Source organism: Cydia pomonella, chromosome 10 (assembly GCF_033807575.1).
Source record: "Cydia pomonella isolate Wapato2018A chromosome 10, ilCydPomo1, whole genome shotgun sequence".
NCBI lineage: Eukaryota > Metazoa > Arthropoda > Insecta > Lepidoptera > Tortricidae > Cydia > Cydia pomonella.
In genome coordinates, this window is record NC_084712.1 from 7,708,612 (window position 1) to 7,728,188 (window position 19,577).

Here is a 19,577-nt window from a genome sequence, read left to right on the forward strand (position 1 = left end):
TGAACTTTATCGCCTCGTCGAGAAACTATTGATCATCCTCTTCTCTTAACGTTTCTCCAATACCAAGGACCTGTACCAAATCCGCTTAACTACCTATCTAATTCGAAGAGTTACGAATGTGACGGGTGTATGTCCATACTTTCGAGAAAAAGGAAAAAGTAGTGTCTGATGGGATTAGTACTGTTGTTATCCTTCACCAGAGGCTTCACAGGCTAATGGTAAATATCAAATTTAATGATGATCTACACAAAAGTTTCAAGAAAATTGTTTACGAATAAAATTTCAAACCTATATTCGTCCTCGGCTCCTTAGTTTCATATAGCTTTTTGTCCTGACTTGTCTTATCCTCAAGATAGAACAATAATCGTAACTAAAGATGTTATAAGGTATACGTCCTAAAGTGTATCAACTAGTGATGTACCGAACTAAGAAACTACGTAAGCCAGTTTGGATACTTGGTCAGTATCTATGTAGCACTCAATCATTATTTAGTAACCCCCCCCCATATTTATAGAACTTTTGTAAAACTTTGTGAAATTTTGTCTGTTTCTAACATACACAAATATCCATCCGTTAAATTCTTTACTGAAAATTCTCGAACCAAATAGATCTCAGTATATGATAAGTATATAATAAATCTCTCGGTTAAATCGAGTACATATCATATCCATCATCATTGCCTCAAGCAACTATAAAACAAACGCTTGTATGCTGTTTTTATCCTTTTTTTTTCATTTCAGATTGAAATTAGTGTCTTTGAGGCTGTTTAATTACAATAGTTGGTAATTACCTTTTTAGGGTTCCGTAGTCAACTAGGAACCCTTATAGTTTCGCCATGTCCGTCTGTCTGTCTGTCTGTCTGTCTGTCTGTCCGAGGCTTAGTGCTAGAAAGCTGAAATTCAGCATGGATATATAAATCAATAAAGCCGACAAAGTCGTACAATAAAATCTAAAAATTTAATATTTTTGAGGGTACCTCCCCTACACGTAAGTGGGGGTGAATTTTTTTTTCTGCTTCAACCCTACAGTGTGGGGTATCGTTGGAAAGGGCTTTCAAAACTAATACGGGTCTTCAACAAACATTTTTTGATAAAGTGAATATATTCGGAGATAATCGCTCCGAAAGAAAAAAAAAACCGGCCAAGAGCATGTCGGGCCACGCTCAGTGTAGGGTTCCGTAGTTACTCTTCCGTCACAATAAGCTAAACTGGAGCTTAAAGTGTAGTAAATGGTACCTTTCACCCGAGTTAAACAAATAGGCAAATTTGCATAATCAGTACCTAATTAAAGTAAGTCTTTTTACTATGAAGGGAAAACTTTTTGCGATAACTCAAAAACAGCTAAACTGATCATGTCCGCTATAGTTTTCATTTAATGTCTTTCTTAAGCTCTACTTCCACAATTTTTTTTCATATTTTTTGGACCTATGGTTCAAAAGTTAGAGGGGGGGGACACATTTTTTTTTTCTTTCGGAGCGATTATCTCCGAATATATTCACTTTATCAAAAAATGTTTCTTAAAAACCCCTATTAGTTTTGAAAGACCTTTCCAACGATACCCCACATTCTAGGGTTGAAACGAAAAAAAAAAATTCACCCCCACTTTACGTGTAGGGGAGGTACCCTAAAAAAAAAAAAATTAGATTTTATTGTACGACTTTGTCGGCTTTATTGATTTATATATCCATGCCAAATTTCAGCTTTCTAGCACTAACGACCACGGAGCAAAGCCTCGGACAGACAGACAGACAGACAGACAGACAGACAGACAGACGGACATGGCGAAACTATAAGGGTTCCGTTTTATGCCATTTGGCTACGGAACCCTAAAAAATGTGTCCCCCCCCCCTCTAACTTTTGAACCATAGGTCCAAAAAATATGAAAAAAATCGTGGAAGTAGAGCTTAAGAAAGACTTTAAATGAAAACTATAGCGGACATGATTAGTTTAGCTGTTTTTGAATTATCGCATAGAGTTTCCCCATCATAGTAAAAAGACTTTAATTAGGTACTGATTATGCAAATTTGCCTATTTGTTTAACTCGCGTGAAAGGTACCGTTTCATCCCTTGGTTAACAATTTACTATACTTTAAGCTCCGGTTTAGCTTATTGTGACGGAAGAGTAACTACGGAACCCTACACTGAGCATGGCCCGACATGCTCTTGGCCGGTTTTTTTATATTAGCATAGTCAGCAAACGAGCAGACGAGCCCTGCAGACCTGCAGTGGCGGTTACTCTTCTATTTGTAAGGATATTAAAAAATAACTTAAATATAATGTCCACCGGTTGCTTCAAGATTCATGCAGGCTTCAAGACGATTGATGCCTCACGTTATAATGGATTTCACATTCACTAACTTGTAGGTAAATAGACCCCTAATACTAATAAATAGTACCTAGGTAATTGACTTGTGGGCAATAATTAACCCAGACTAAATTTTACAAAACCACAACATCATGGTCGCCATTATTGGACTTTGCGGTTTCATCGGTTATCCGTTCTAAAAATAAAGCGCCCAGCGCCCTTTATTGACCGAAGCGTTAGCGAAGGTTTCTGTTTTGACTTGGGCAATCTGCTTTCATAATATGTCCGGATGTTCTCTTCTACAGGTCGCAATTCTCCTATTGTATTAAATTACCAACATTTCATACGTTCAACAACTGTTTGGTAAGCACAACCAACGACGCGTTTCACATCAATTGTTTCATCTCACCCGAGAAGCAGTAAAACGACTAATACTCGTATACCTGCAAGTCGGTGTTAAATAACCGAAATGTCATTTACTAACAGCGGAGATAATGTTAAAGATTGTTGCGGACTTGTGTTCATCGCCATGTTGCCACCAAGCGATACTCAGCGCGAGGTCTCGGACCATACTTTATACACTTATACAGCGCATTGACCTCTGCTCCGCTTAACACAATAATGCCATCTTGTCAGCCATCTAAGAATCAATAAAATATATAGAATCGAGGTCGCTAAATGGCCCTATTTACGAGTAAAACAATGAGGATCGCGCGATGTTCTATAGATATTGACGGTATTTAGTTTGTTTTCGGTTTTTAACTTATAATTATCGCTGTGAATCGTACAAGTAAACTAGGAACTAATAAATGTCAATTATTAACATTCTCGAGTTCAATTGGTATTGATTGCACAAACCATATAATACAATTTCAACTTGCTTTATGGCAATAAGCTCTTATTAGACATTACTTGAATAATGAACTTATTTATTACACTTTAGCTGTTGCCCACGACTTCGTTCATGTGGATTTATTTCCTGATTCACACTTTCAACCCCTTTTGAACCCTAATAGGGGAGGAATTTCAAAAAATCTCCGGATTTTATTTTTCTTACTTTCTAATATTGTATTGTATCTTCCTACAAATGTCAAGTCCCTACTCAAATCTTTCCCGTTACAAATACTTTACTTCTGTTGTAATACTGTAGTGCCTTTCTACGAAGTTTTAAGTCCCTCACTTAGAAAATATTTTGTTCCCGGTACAAACAACTCCTTTTTCACCTTAGGGGATGAATTTTCAAAAACACAGAAATCATCTTATTACTATTTTAATAAATTACCTATTTACGAAGTTTGAAATTAAGTAAGTAAGTAAGTAAATATTCTTTATTGCACCAACAATTGTACATTACTACTACTACACATACATACATATATTATTACTAGCTTAAAATTAAACTTGGACCCTATACAAATTATCTTCCCCTTTTTAACCCCCTTTTTGTAATTTCTCAAAATTACTTTTTATCTCTTGTACACATTATAAATGTAACCTGTACCCCTAGTGTAAATAAATTCGATTTTGAAACGTGACGAACGCGTTTGCGTTAAGTCTCATTTTGTATAGGATTTTGAGTTTCCAAAACGTCCCGCTTGGCGCGCTCTTTCTAAATCCAATACAAAATGAGACTAAACGCAAACGCGTACGTCACGTTTCAAAATCGAATTTATTTACACTAGGGGTACTGGTGTGCAAATGGAAACTTTCTAGCTTTTGTAGTTTCGACTCTGCGTTAATGAATCAGTCAGTCAGGATTTACAGGATTACGTTTAGGAGAACTCAAACCGCTTGAGTATGGCTTGAGTGGATAAAGGTTTCATACAAACGTATTGAGACCGCTGCAGTATTTCTGCGGGAAATGTGAAAATCCATGTCTGTATCCATTACGGATATAAATTCATCCATTATACACCTGGATAATTGACATTTCCTGCAACAATGCAGTCATGTGCAATGATGCACACCAACGCTGAAGCAGTAATAGGGAGAGAAGAAAAATGAGGCAGACCAAATCTTATACGGGCAGAGCTGCGAGCATCGTTAGTTAAAACAAGTTGCACTTATATAGGCAATACCGTCTTTACCATTAGAGCACACGGGGCCCATGCCCAGAGCCGCCATCCTCAGTTGGCCCCAAGGGACAAACAGTATCAATATTTTTGATTACAGTGTTAAGATCAAAGCAAAAAAATGTTAGTTTAATTCGCTTTCTTTACTTTCTAAAAAATCTTCTGCCCAAGGGCCTCAGCATAGTTTAAGACGGCCCTGTTTATAGGTAAGTATATATATACTCGTATGAATGACATTATTAGGTATTGTTCTGTCGGTCTTTAATTAATATTTTATAACTTATTATTTCGTTAAGTTAATTACTCTACTTAATTCTATAATAAACTAATAATATAAGTAATGGACTAACGGTAACTAAATATACGTATGTAATAAATATCGATTAGGACGTTAATTGACTAGCAGTAATAAAACTGATGTAGCAAAGCCTGGAAAACTAGTACCTAACTATTTTATTAATTAAGTAAATACTTCAACCTTTGTATGAATAAGAAAATACTTCAACCTTTGAGCTTTAAACCTCAACATCAGTTATGTGATTCCACTTTGTTTTTGACAGGTTGTTACTTTGCATAAACTTTAATCAACTTTTATCATAATTTGCAGCCTATTGTCGTATATAACTAACCATGCCTACTACTCTATATACGCCACTTGTCCTTTTTAGAGTTTACTCCTTAAGAGTCGATTTTTCATATATAGGTCTAGGGTATGAAAATTTACGGAGAATAAAATCAAACGTGACGTTGTTTCGTGCGCAACATCCTGCGCATCCCCTAGCAACGGCTGCATGGAAACACATTATTTATTCAATGTAAACAAATAACAACTCTCAACTTGCGGAGTTACGATCTTAATTTTAAGTTTTAACTCCAGCCGTGCGTCGGAGCTGACACACACACACACACACACACACATACACACACACACACACACACACACACTTTTTATCTAATTTCATATGTATGTTTTGCGACCATTCTAATTTCATAAAAAAAAATTGATTTGGGATTTTTTTTTAACTTTTGGGTGTCAAAAAAATTTAACAGTTCACGACGTCAACACTTTTCACAATAACCCGGTCGCTAAGTTAAGTTTCGTCTTATAACAAGTCGTTTGCTATGTATCGCACATCTGACACAGCAAAGACTATGCGTGTTTGTCCATAGGTAGAACTAGGTAAGCAGAGTGCAACTCATTGAAACTTAACAATAAGGTTAAGAGTTAACGATTGAAAGAGTCACGATCCGCGCTTGTGCCTCCGGCCGTCTATTATCGATGCGCGAGCGCTGGCCAATGAAACTTGACCTACAAATCCATAACTAAACAAGTATGGGTAAACGTAGAGCGTTCTTATACTGGTTTTTGCAGACTTCTGGTGCCTTTACTCGTAAAGCGATTGGAATGGGCGTTTCTTTAAGTGACGCAACAATCCAGGTTGACAGCAAAGGTTAAATCTGTACTTTAAACTGCAATAATGTCAGCCATATTATTGCCAAGTAAACTTTATGATACTTAAATCACTTACGTTTTCTGAATGAAGAATATGTCGTTCGTGTTGTTTGTTTGTATACGTTGTTACACGAAACAAAGCCGTATACAGCGGACTTAATCTCGAATGGCTGCCAAGTCAACGCACAGGTGGAATTTGTCATTGAAAAATAGTTTAGACCAAATCTCTTATGAAGCTTTCCCCGCAAAACTACCTTCAATCAATACTCTTTAACTTAGATATACCTGCAAGTTTTGTTTTTTTCGTATTGTATGAATGTATGAAATGTATGACTGCACGGAACCGTTCCTTGCACATTGCCTGACACGCACTTGGTTGTTTTTTTTTGTGCACCTATCTACCTTCCTCTCTGAATGTTTATTGTTCTTTTTACTTTCTACTGTTACCCACTGTCACCATCAGATATATCGGAGTGATCCAGGTACTCAAACATATCTGAACACGCACTCTAACGCCTTGACAATAGAGGCGTGTTCAGATATTTGTGAGCACCTCCGCCGCTCCGATATATCTGATGGCGGCTATACAAATACACATATATGTATTATCTATACAGAAATGTATGATAGTATCACTATGACTTTAGACTCGTATCTTTGTAGGTAGGTATGTCACTGCTTTTCAGCAGCTAAATATTTCTACTCCGATCGTATTGATTGAAATCCACACGTGACAGCCGTTAGATAACAATGCGAATAAATTCATTGATGACTATTTTAATAGCTCTATTTGTTCAGGTATTCTATTGTACCATTTTAGTGGCAAAGAAGCGTATGTACAGTGTGCTGGTAACCGTTTACGTAGCCTAAGTTTTAAATATAAGTTTAAAGAATCTTTATTAGTTTTATTACTCATACGAATATTACAATTCACTTACATGAGTAAACATACTAATAATAAGACCCTACTCATAGTGTTGTGTTCCTGCCGGTGAGTAAGGTTGCCAGAGCTCAACGACTGGAGGGAGGGGTGTTAGGGTCGGCAACACGCATGTAACTCCTCTGGAGTTGCAGGCGTACATAGCCTACGGAAACTGCTTACCATCAGGCGGGCCATATGCTTGTTTGCCACCGACGTAGTATACAAAAAAAGATATCTTGACGAGTACATATTACTATTTATAAAGTACTTGCAAAAATCTAGAAGATCTAAGGCACGTTGACGACTATTCTACTTTTATTTCGAAGAAACATGTACTGTAATCCTTCAGGACACCACGACAGATAGTTTTTGCTCTGCGGTGGCAGCATGATTCCATTTTTATCACCTATCACTATGCCCGTCACTTTCGCGCTTACATATTTGTTAGAACTTGATACACATGGTGACAATGATAAACAGCCGACCATCGTAGCCCTACTTGACGGGAAATGTGAATCCTCCCAAAAAAATGAAATAGTACATCATTATTTATTTACATTATGCCGTGTAATTTAAATAATAGCGTGTTGGTATAGCTTCAGAAGGTACCATATTTTTTAAACGTCATGAGTCACGTTGACCTACTAATGACGACACAGCCGAATGCATCTTGCGTATGAGTACGTAACCAGTAAATATTCATTATACAAGTGCACTGCACAGGGTGTCCCAGAAAGGCTGAACAAAGTGTAAAGGTCAAAATCTCCGAAAACATAACACTACCACTACATACATGATGTACGATTTGAGTCATTATGTTCTAGGACATCTCGTAAAAAAGGTATTAAATGTTGCATATAGCGTTGTTATAACACAGGCATTACATTTAATTCAACCAAACAATTAAAAACTGTAGCATATCAATGAAATTTCGAACAATATCAATCGCCCGAGATATTATTTACGTTTAGTAGCAAATATACACACTTGTACTAAACACTAATCAATATGTAAACAGGCCCTTAGGCAAGTGTATACGCTCGTAAGGGCCTTATAAGTTAAAAATTATTTATTGATTATCTCCGAAATGGATTTTATTAGAATACCGGTGTCTTTAAGAAAGTTACTTAATTTAAGCTCAGGAATGCACCCTTGAAATTAACTGAAAAAAAAACAGTGTATATAGTGATAAAATGAACAAACGGTGTATAGTGATAAATGTAATAAACAATTTATATTTTTTTATTACCGATAAACCGGTTCATAGCATCTTAATGATAAGAATAACTTGGCACGAGTTGTCTAGAAATAGACGCCAAACTTAGATATATTTGTTTACGACCTGAGCCAAACAAAGACATGCATGAGATAATAATACACATTACACACGACGATAACTTCTGCATTTCAATAAACTTTATACGAGTCGAGAGAAAGGTGCACGGTCATTCGTGTACTAGTTGTACCACATGTCATTGAAATAACAGATAGATGTAGAAATTTGCAATGGCATCTCAACCTACACGCATATATTTGCAACATGCAAACTCGGGCTATGACAGCAACCGATAAAGTTGCATTGGCACGCGGGCAAGGCGCATATTAGCAAGGTTGTGATGTAACGTCTTGTTCCGAAGACGAGCCTCGAAAGTGGTCAGGCCGGTCGAGTCGACGACCGGTTGCACTTGGTAGGGTTGAAACCGCATCTAAAACGATTCGTAATGAGGTGGACAAACTGTACAAGTATATTAAACGACTTTATGATTGCGGTAACACGAGGTGTAAAATTTTGAGTATTTGTTAATTGTTTATGAGAAATGATATCTGCTTATTGGACTTTTTTTAAAGAATTATTTATATATTTTTTATAAATTTCTGGTGTTGGATACAAATTTGATTCAAATCGGATTTGGATTCGTAAATCACTTGTTTAAAACAATTTAACAATATGTTTCTAATTTTACACCTCACCGAAGCATGGGTTCTTTGACAGGTTTCTATGTAATAAACAGTCGTTCACGACGGCATATTTGACCATAAGTTACTAGAAATTAACTTACCTACCAACAATTTACAAAACTTTTATTCTTGCAGTCGTCTCAGGTGCAACCCTATACCACCTAAGTACCTGAAGCGATTCCTGATTGGACACTGTGTCATCGGGACAACGCGAGGTGACCGAGAATTATCGATGACACCATAATCTGTCACGCGTGATTTTTTCCTCTGATTGCACTTACAATGTTCATCCATTGTTCATACTTTATCCTCCGTCTTTGTTGTCTTGACACGTAATTTTACTTGGATTATCGACTTCTCGCGATACGGCTTTGTGAAATTTGCTATACGTGTATACATTTCAACAGCAATATTTTAAATATACCTACCTAGAAAGACAATTAATAGCTTCCGAGTGCGGATACATATCATCATATACATTGAATTTTACTTTATTCTATTCGGTAGACAGCAATCTGACCGCAACTCTGAAAGTTACATAGAAAATTAAACTTTATTGCATGTACTTAGAGTTAATGATACAAGCCTATGACGATCCGGGCGTCCTAAGGATGTTATTTAGATTGATTGTCATTGCAACTGGTTTCCATAATACAATTAATCAATTCTGGCCATAATAGACATAATGGGGCAATAAGAAATACATTGGATAATTGGCGAGATTACGAAGTAATTGTCGTGCTACGTACATATTATACTTTGTTATTATCCTGTTTATGTAGAGTTATGTCATAGGTTTGTTTCCACGGCATTGATGATATTACACACAAAGTCGTTTGGCTCTCAAAAAGTTTCGTTCACGGGTTCAAAATGCCCCAAGAAGATACACCCGGACATTACGATATTTATGACGATGATGATAATGTCGCACATAACAACGATATATTCCATTATTGATCTAAATGCCATAATCTCTTAAACGACAAGTAACCCTGACTTGCGGGCAACCCATCCCATGTGTTTTTAGTTCTGTAGATAGGTAAACTAAACTGTAATCATTTTGCTCCTTCTCTTCCTCCTAAACAGGACTTTATTTTGCTCCTTACAATAATGAAATAGTTGATGGATGCAGAAATTGCAGTGGTATCTTAGTCTAACTCAATTTTCTTAAAAAAACATACAGTACCAATAAGACACATGTGACATCTCTGTGATGTAGAGTTGAGGTTGACCCTTATTTAAGGTGTGACTACTGACTGACATATTATACAACAAAAAAAATACATGAAATGAGTTGAAAATGTTTACGTATTTCATGTATTTTATAATTGTATAAAAATATAATATTAAAATAATTACTTAACTATTTATACTTAAGTCCGCCTGTTGTTACCTGGTTCTATTTTCCTTTAAAATTCATTTGTAGTTTTACATGTATGTAAAATGTATAATTTTTATTTTTTTCTTTTATTCAGAAACATACAGTCATTCAATAACATTGAACAGTAGATTAAGCAGCAGTAAATTGACCTATAGTTTCCTTAATTTACAAATAATTGTTGGTGCAATAAAGAATATTTACTTACTTACTTATTGCCACAGCGCATTAAGCATAATTAATTCCTTTACCATCCGTTTTACGTTACCGGATACGTTTTTTTTTTTTTACCGTAAGTTGTCAAAACGTTGATTCCATTGCGATATTCTCTAGATATTACTTAAATTATACTTTTTGTTGATCCAGCTACTCAGATTAGTACATATAAGTCAGTGACTCAGATACGTGTTTTTCTTCGAAAATCCTTTTAAAAACGATGCAAATGTTGCATATTGCGATGACCGGCGATATTGGCGAAGATTTTATTGGATATTCGTTCAATAAAATTGGATTTCAGAAAATAATCAAAAACTGTTTATACGATTAACTTTATACGACGCGACGGTTGCGAAAGTAGAATTCGCTGAGATGTAATAAAACCACTTCTAGTCGGTATATACAGTATTTCTTGGAATGTGTGACGATCAAGTAGAATTTGATGCATTTTACTTATCTGGATGTTAATTATTTGAAGGTGGTTTTAAGCAAGAAATCTTCGGAAGATAGTGTAGTCCTACAAAAGGTATGTTGTTGTCCCATGTAGGTCAGCGTCGGAACATTAGGTATATGCATTATATCAGCATTTTATAGTGCATACTGCAGTGGTGATTTTTTATTTGAGAAAGTCAGTAATTAATGAACATGTTCAATAACCGGATATCGTTACTGCATATGGCAACGCTATGGTGCTTGCGTTCAAATTAAAGTTTTACTTTAATTTTTTTGTTACTTAATTTAACTGTAATATCCAAAACCGATTGTATTACTCTGGTTCTGAATTGCCCGCGTAGCCAACGTGCCTATCGTTCACGCTCCGTGGCGAACGAGACGCAACTGTCACACTCGCACTAATATGGCAGAGTGATAGAGAGAGATGACTATGATACGCTACGGAGCGTTAACGATTGTAACGTTGGCTACGCGGCCTGATGCGGTTAGATCCATTTCTTGGAGCTAGTAAAGACTGAACTGAAAGATCCACGGTCGCAAATGATTCAAACAAATGTGAAAGTCTTTGCAATAAAAAAATCATGTCTTTGTAGTGTGCGGTAGTGGGTTGTTTTATAAAGTATAAGGCGTACCTAACTATTGATTTTTAATTATCGTTCACAGTATTGACATCGAAGAGTGTCATTGCCACTGGGATAATTTTAGCTCTAATAACTCCCACCGTGTTCAAAATAAGTCTTGTTATTGTGTTTAGATAGACCTATAAGTGGGACAAATCGTGGTATTCCAGGCAACCTTGCCAGAGGGCCGAGAAGCTCTAGTAATAGCCGCGTGAATGCGTGGGCGCGTCTTTCTTTACCACGCGATTTGCTCAAAACACTCGGCGCTCGCGCAGCGCCGCGGATCGGCTTACATCCCTTTCCTCTCCCGTTTTTTGTCAATTATATTCGTAATTGACGATGTGTGAGTGAAATATTGTATTGAACAAGTGATAAAAGTTGGAAAGTACGTGATGAGATATTTTCAATTTTGTTTAGTGTTATTATGCAGGTAATGTGTTGTTCTTCTTTATAATTGAAATGTATGATGATAAATTTATGTAACTTGCATATGAAGTTATACATTTTTTTGGCGCATGTTTATATCGTGATCGTGTGAATATTTTGATTTTTTGTCCCGTTAGAAACTGTCACCTTTATGAACTGTTAATTAAAAAAAAAGTAATTAGAAGAAAACAGATGTGTGTTGAGATTTTGCTTTGCGAGACATGTTTCTTGTTTGATAACCTATAAGTCACAAGGCGAAGGCAAGTACTAGGTAGTTATTTAAGTAATGTAGGGACCTACTAGGTACCTACCTACTTGTAAACATTATTTACGCTCAAGGTTACTTTAACGCATTAGAATGTAAGAGTCTAAACTCAACTTTGATGGAAATTTAGACCCTTTGAATATTTAGTTTGAATATTTCATTTTATATTTTTCCGAATGAAATTTAGATCAGTTTCAAATCATGGTCAATTTAATGCGCTCAAGTAGATATAGATGCGATTATTGTCAACGTACAGTCAGCGTCAAATACTTTGTAGCAGTCATCGTGTCCAAATAGTTCGGTACACCATACTAAATATATGGTGTACCGAACTATTTGGCTACTTTGGTTGCTACAAAATATTTGACGCTGACTGTACCTAATCAGTGCGCTAAAATGACTTGACTATTAGTATATATATAGGACTTTTCAGCACCCGAGTAGGCTCTGAGCTGTAGTTAGTACGGCTGCAACTTTGAGTTCAATGAAATACAATATATTTCTATAGGTACACTAATCTACGAGCATTCGTTAACTGACTCTCTTTACTTTGTTTAAAAATATATTTCATTTATGACTACGTCTGCCGGAAAATATTCCAATTGATTGTCGCTATACGTTATACATTTAAATAAAATTTATAATTGTTTAGAATAATAATATGATAGATGTGTATTGATGAAAACGCGCAAAATGTCTTAGAATTTTAATGAATTTAAGTTACCTATTACAAAGTGGCGCATTTTGCAATTTAGTAATACGGTGGCAAACAAGATGGCACGAGCTGTTTTAAATAACAATGTAGAATTACGTGCGCTTTGCATAATATGGCATCAGTCGTAAGGCCTACTTCGTTCAAGTGATTTGGATTGATTGGCTTTGAGTTACATTGTACAGCGAGGTCAATCTTACTGATGCATACATTTCGTAAGTTTATGCAATGAAGTTCCTAGTAAAAATTTAAGTATATTTCTTGTAGCATTTAACTGAGAGAGTTAAGTCGACACTTATATGCTATGAGTGGCATCTAGGTTTATTTTGCAAGAATTGTCGTGTCTAAGCCGTTTAAATTACGTAGTTTGTTATTAAATTACTATAATTATTCGTTATCTTATGACGATCTCTGCTTTTCAGGTAAGTAAGTAGTAAAAATGAAATGAAAATCGACCAACCACGATTCCGTCTCATATTGTATACCTACCATAATTTATTTTTCTTTTGTGTATTTTTAAGGCTGACTTATTATATTTGACCAGTTTGAATTAGGTATCGACAAAAAAAAACAACTTAATCATCGAACCTGCTCACAAATTTTCACTAAGTAGAATCGGTTGAGAATTGCGACCTGTAGAAGAGAACATCCGCACGTATGAAAGCATTTTTGGATATTTTTAAGGTAATACTGGAGAGTACTTTTGTAAAATTAAATTATCTGTATAACACATTTACTTCAAATGATAAATAATATACAATATTCTACGTCAATGACATTAACTATTACGGCAGCGGACATTTTGTCGGTAACCGAGTCATGACAGATCGCACGAAACCTGTCTCCGACCTTGTCTCAGACAAACCGGTATTTGATACTGTTATTTATATTTATGAATTATGTCGTTGTATGATAACATTTTTCAAGAAGAAACGAGAGTATTTACGATCTTGGACCTGCCTATGACTATACCTAGTAATATTTACAGTGTAGGCGTGCCTAATTGTTTTTGCTTCACCGTGCACGAATTCCGAAATTTTCCTTTGTCCAAATCTGTAGAAAGACCTCTTAGTCTCAGTCGACGTTTTAAGAGGAAAGATTAGTGGTATTTTTTTCCATATAAACGTTTTCGACATTTTCCTGTCTGTTTTTTTTGTTTTGGCCCTAGATTATTTTTTATACCAGTTCTATTGGACCCCATACATTCCACGACTCTTCTCTTTTCGCAAGTACCTGTGTGAATGTTTTGCTTTTTTATATTCTTGTTTTTATAAGAACAAGGTTACTTCAATCAGCGGCATCAGCGCTAAAAAAATCCAATTAAATGCACTATGAACAGACGCCTAGCATACATAATTGGCAACAATATAAGCAAAAATCAAAACGGTCAGACAGACAATTTCTTTCTCATTCCGTTCCTTCGGCAATGTCGGCATCGACAACATGGGTGTTAACACTAGAGCTGCGTCCATAGGCTGATTACTGATAAATAAATAAATAAATGTAAACATATCGTTTTAAGTGTAGTAGTTGACTGTAAGTAAATCTATATTTTCAATTACTGACTGAAAATTTGAATCAGTTTAGAAATATGAAGGTACCAAAACAAATCGACAGAATTTTTGCGCATATCAGCTTAAAATCTGTGCGCAACCGTGACGAATAAACTAATTAAAATTTAATTAATTTCATACGTATGTACCTATTTGCATTAAATGTTACTACATGTACAAGCACGTTAAAAAAACGGAGCTCGGCCCATTAGCAACTGGGCCATTGTCATTGCCATATGACTGGAATGGAATTTTAATTTCGGTCTGTATTTTTATTAAAAAGTTCTCATTGTAAACTCGGGACCTTAACTGCTGGACGCTGTCGGCATTGAGCATGACTGTAGGTTATATAACCGTTGTTGTTTAAAGCCCGTTTCATAAGTGGGGTTCGATTATTGGGAGGTCATCTCGATTGCCACAGTGCGATTGCTTCGATTTCATATGACAATATGAAGAAGTTGATGCAATCCGGCTTTTCCGTTTTCCGATTTGAACCTGTAGTTGCTTTGTTGTGGTGCACAAGTTTGACTTAGGTATATTATTTTTATAAATAGGTAGGTAGTTTGTTGATTCCTTCCTGCAGTGAAGTGATTATTTTTCTCACACAAGTTGTAAGTCACAAGAAAATGTTTTTTTTTTGTATCTTATGCTAAATTGATAATAAGTATTACTTTTTCAGTGTCATAAACTAAAAACCAAAATGCCAGTCTACTTTTAAAGTTTATCCATTTTATCCTAAAATGTTTAGTTTTAAAATTGGTTCAATATCAACTAGCTTTAAGAATTGGCTTTAAGCGATTCATATATAACTAAAAAAATATTATTAGATACTAAGTAGGTACTCGTACATATCTAATTTAGTGGCAAGAAAGGCTGTGGTAAAGGTATTTAATTATTTGAACTATTTCCTTGCTTCTTAATTGACTACCCGTTTGAAGTTTGTTTGTACAATTTTCGAACTAATAATTAGTTATAGGTAATTTATTTAGAGTCAGGCAGAATTTCGATATTTAGTTTAATGAAGCCAGTATAATGGGCCTTATATTCAATAATTTACGTAATACAGGCTTGCTAAAAATTAATAACGAGTATTTCCTGAAATTCCGAAGTGATGAATTATATATCCTAATAATAAACTATTAGCTTGCTGTTTTTTTAGTTTTCCGGATCGAAGTTAATAAAAGGCTCGAGATTAAGTTGTATAGTTGGGAATCCTTAAATAAACGGGTGCCGTGTGTTTCCAGCCAGGTATTTTTGTTTAATTGTGTTTAATTAAATAGTATAAATAGTGTTTACCTACCTGTTAGCATTTTTATGCTGAAAGCTACCAACTGTTTACATTTTATTAAGTACCTAATTTAGTTTTTATTTTCTGTTAAAAGAGTAAGTCGAGGCAATTAGCACAACTTTCCCGCTCCGTCAGCGAACCAAGTTCGTTTGATTTTGAAATGTTCCTACTAATGACCGATGCTCCCCTCCCTACTAATGGGGGTTGATGGCTATTTGTTGACATTACCGACGGTTATTAATATTTATTACTTGTCGATCAGATATTTAACGTTGTCGGCGATGGGAATATGAGTCTTTAACTTATGTTAGTTTGAATCCAAGAAGGACAGCCTACTTACTTTATGATTTCATAAAATTGTCATTTGTATATTTATATCCATCATGTAGATTTTAGTGGGGCGCGCCATCGTGAGACGAGATTAATCTTTAGCAAAATTTAAGCATTTAGTTTCCTTTAAGAATACAGTTCAGTCTTTTTCATAATTGGCTAGCTATTTCTATAACTGCTAGCTATTTCTAGAACGCTCTGATTCCCTTAAGAATATATATTTATGCAGGTAAATTGTGATAGCAACAAAATAATAATTTCGATGCATACTGAAATTATTAGTATCTAAATAAACCGCCCGAACTTACCTAACCTAAACCGAGGATTATGTTATGATCGAATTAAAATTCTTATTTTACATATACATATATAATAAACATAACATCGCAATACCTATACTCACCCTAATGATCAGCTTGCGTCACATCCTATTGTTACTAAACATGTATCCTGCGTTTGACGTGTGATAGTTTCCTGCACCGCGGAGGACATTCCTAGTTCCAAGTCGCAGACGAAATTAACTAATAAACTGGATTTATCACTGCGTAGGAGTGCCTTCCTTTGTTGTACAGTCGACTTCAAAGATATGTTTACACTTTTGCACCGTACTCCTTATGGCGAGTACAGTAAACTTGTTTGAACTGTTTCATATCTATGTTCGTCATACATGCATATAAGTATTGTAATTTAAGTTCATTTTCAAAAACAAAACTTGATATCACTTTGATTTTAATATCATTATATAGATTCGGTTCACACACGACTGCGCCGTACTGATGCACGAGAGGCCAATTCTGATTTAACAATTTGTTAAACGTTTAATATGATTGTTTTGATGCGATCATACAATCATCGTCTTCGTGTCATGACTTGCACTTATTTGTGCGCGTAATGATACTACTCAAGGTCGATACAATCTCATCTCTCAATATAAATACAAATATCTACGGAAATAATTGTATGATTTGAACACAAGCTTTGAGCAGTAGATACTCAAAATATTGTGATATTTGTGATTTCCTCAATTTTATTTAATTAAGTTTTTATTTGTTTACAGAAATCTGGAAGCTGTCTTCTACTTTCTCTCTGGGTAAGTTTATATTTGATTGTTTGGGATGACTTTTACGTCGACGTTTGTAGACAAACTACTTTTGGGGCTACTTTTTATTTCAAAAGGTAGTAAAAGCCTTTCGTAAAGATCATTATTATTAATCAAAAAAAAAATGAGTTTAATAAATAATTAGATAGCTATCTTCTCTGCAATTATATTATGGTTGAAGGTACAGTGGGTCTTTTCGTGGGGATTTAGGATCTTGGTTCAAATAATTATAGCCGGACGCCATCTGTACATTCTGTCGCATCTTTTTATCGCATTTTACGCCTTTCGTGATTTGCATGTGATGTGTATGGAAGCCTGCATAGAAATTAGTATATAGCGATGCATACTAAAAACAAATTGGCATAACATACAACTATAGGTAAGTAAGTAATATTATTAGAACTACTACGCCAAGCCAATGTCTCACTATTTCATGTAAATTAGGTAGGTAATCGAAGGAAAAACATGAATGAATGGATCCCATATAATGTTTACTTCGTGAAAGAATCGATCAGAAAAAGCTTGATACCATTTTGATTGCATCAAGTATGCATATTTATATTGTTCAAGTACTGTCAACGAGATATGGCAAAGAATCTTACAAAATAGAAAACTAACGATGCACCTGAAAAGGACGAATGTTATATTGTCTCGTTTGTTTTTCAGTGTATACTAAAAGGAATTTAAAAGATTCTCAAGAAATAGATAATATTCTGGTATTTTAATAGCGACTGTTGCATGTTGTGTTCTCGGAAAATACTGTTTAGTTAACGGGGACTGGTGATGAACTGTAAATCAGTACTTATGAAGCATCCTCGTTATCGATTTTAAAGACCTGTCATTACGATTTTAAATCGTGCTTATGATAAGTATACAATAGTACCGTACTGCAGTCGATCAAGCCCCAGAGAAAGAAGCGCGGCCCGTTAACAGCACCCCGGTGACAATCAACGATCTACACTCAAGAGCAATAAAAACGGCTTATATTTTATGGAAATTACCATTCAAAATGACTCGCTTTTATTGCTATTGAGTGTACATGATTGGTACCGATCTCACGCGCGCCCCACAATGCTCGATTTATGCGCTTCGCGACACTGTTTTATAACATGGCGGATTATTGTAACCGCAATCATTAGGTGCTTCCATTTGCACAGACCTACGTATGTTTATGTATTGTATTTATCGATTCGATTTGATTTTAGAACACAAATAGGTGCTTACTTGTAATTGTTGCCACAGATTACAAACACGATTCCTATTTTTTTGTTGACAAAGTTTCTTACCTTGCGGGTTTGTGAACTCTGAGTGAACTCTTTTTTCTAGTTGACCCTTCATTAGGAATGCTAAGTGTAGGTATGATAGTATAACAATTCTTATGCATTCTAAGAATATTATAAACACAATAAACATAGAAGCAATATAATATAGGTGTTATATAACTAAAGTAAGAACAAAAGTAAGGAAAGAAGTGAGAAACCATAAAATATACGAAGGTGTTATATAAAAGTACGAACTCTTTGTTTATATAAAGTTACTCTGTTGTTATTCATGTTTGTTGGAAAATAACATAATGGTTTTTCCTCAAACATAATACCTACTTAAATTTGTATTGCATGTAATATTCTTCAGATAGATAAATCAGTATATACTTTATGTAAACATGTTTTGCTCTAATGTTGTGAATGGAACATTTATATTGAACTACCTTAATATTCCTTTCAAAATTTGAATATGATTAGTCACTTATAAGTGTGTATAAATAAACTATTGGCTCACTAAGCTGTAGACGTCGCGATACGCTTACAATAAAAAATATAAAAATTGATATACTTACTTCGTTGACTCATTATCACAACGTATTCACAAAGGTCTTAGTCTCTACTGGCGCTTAAGTCTTTTATGCCAATTTCCGCCATTTAAAACTTTTTCCAAAAAACGATACTACAATAAAAAAATATCTAACTACCGTACCTGCTCACAAAATTTCACGAAAATCGGTTAAGAAATGCGACCTGCAGAGGAGAACATCCGAACATACGAATGCATTTTTGCCCAAGCTGAAACGGAGCTAACGCTTGGTCAATTAAAAGTGAAAAAATCAGGCATAAAGGTGAAAAACAAAGCATTGCAGACGTTTCTGCTTAATACAAAATTAATTTAGTTAAGTACATAGTACTTAATCAAATTTGATCAATACTTCTGATTCTCTTTCTGTTCTTCAGAAACATTTGTACCTATAGATACTGAATTCAACATATTTTGGCTTCTTTGAAGTAAATCCATTCTTTTTATATCTACACGAATATAAATCGCAACAGATTACAACTTGGCTAGCCAATTTTAACAGGCGGCAATGGAGTAGTTACATCTTAAAGGTCCTTTAAAACCCTGAACCTGAAACCAAATCATAGTATGTATGTATCTATGTATGTATGTATGCCACTTTATTGCACATAAATAGTATAGCATAGTATATAGGAAACAGATCGAATGACTAAAACTCGAATTGGCCTGTCAGTCGATA

At 35.1% G+C, this 19,577-nt stretch overlaps 1 protein-coding gene across 2 annotated transcripts in view; it reads left to right on the plus strand.

Annotated features, from left to right (window-relative positions):
• LOC133521979 (extracellular serine/threonine protein CG31145) overlaps window positions 1–19,577 on the plus strand; it is a 132,426-nt gene that overhangs the window by 30,625 nt on the left and 82,224 nt on the right. The window contains exons 1-2 of one of the 2 annotated variants that reach the window (XM_061857139.1): window positions 11,650–11,807; window positions 17,009–17,041. In XM_061857139.1, coding sequence (XP_061713123.1) covers window positions 11,770–11,807; window positions 17,009–17,041 — 71 coding nt within the window. In that variant the 5' untranslated portion in view covers window positions 11,650–11,769. Of the gene's footprint in view, window positions 1–11,649; window positions 11,808–17,008; window positions 17,042–19,577 lie in introns of those variants that run through there. The other variant, XM_061857141.1, reaches the window with a different exon arrangement.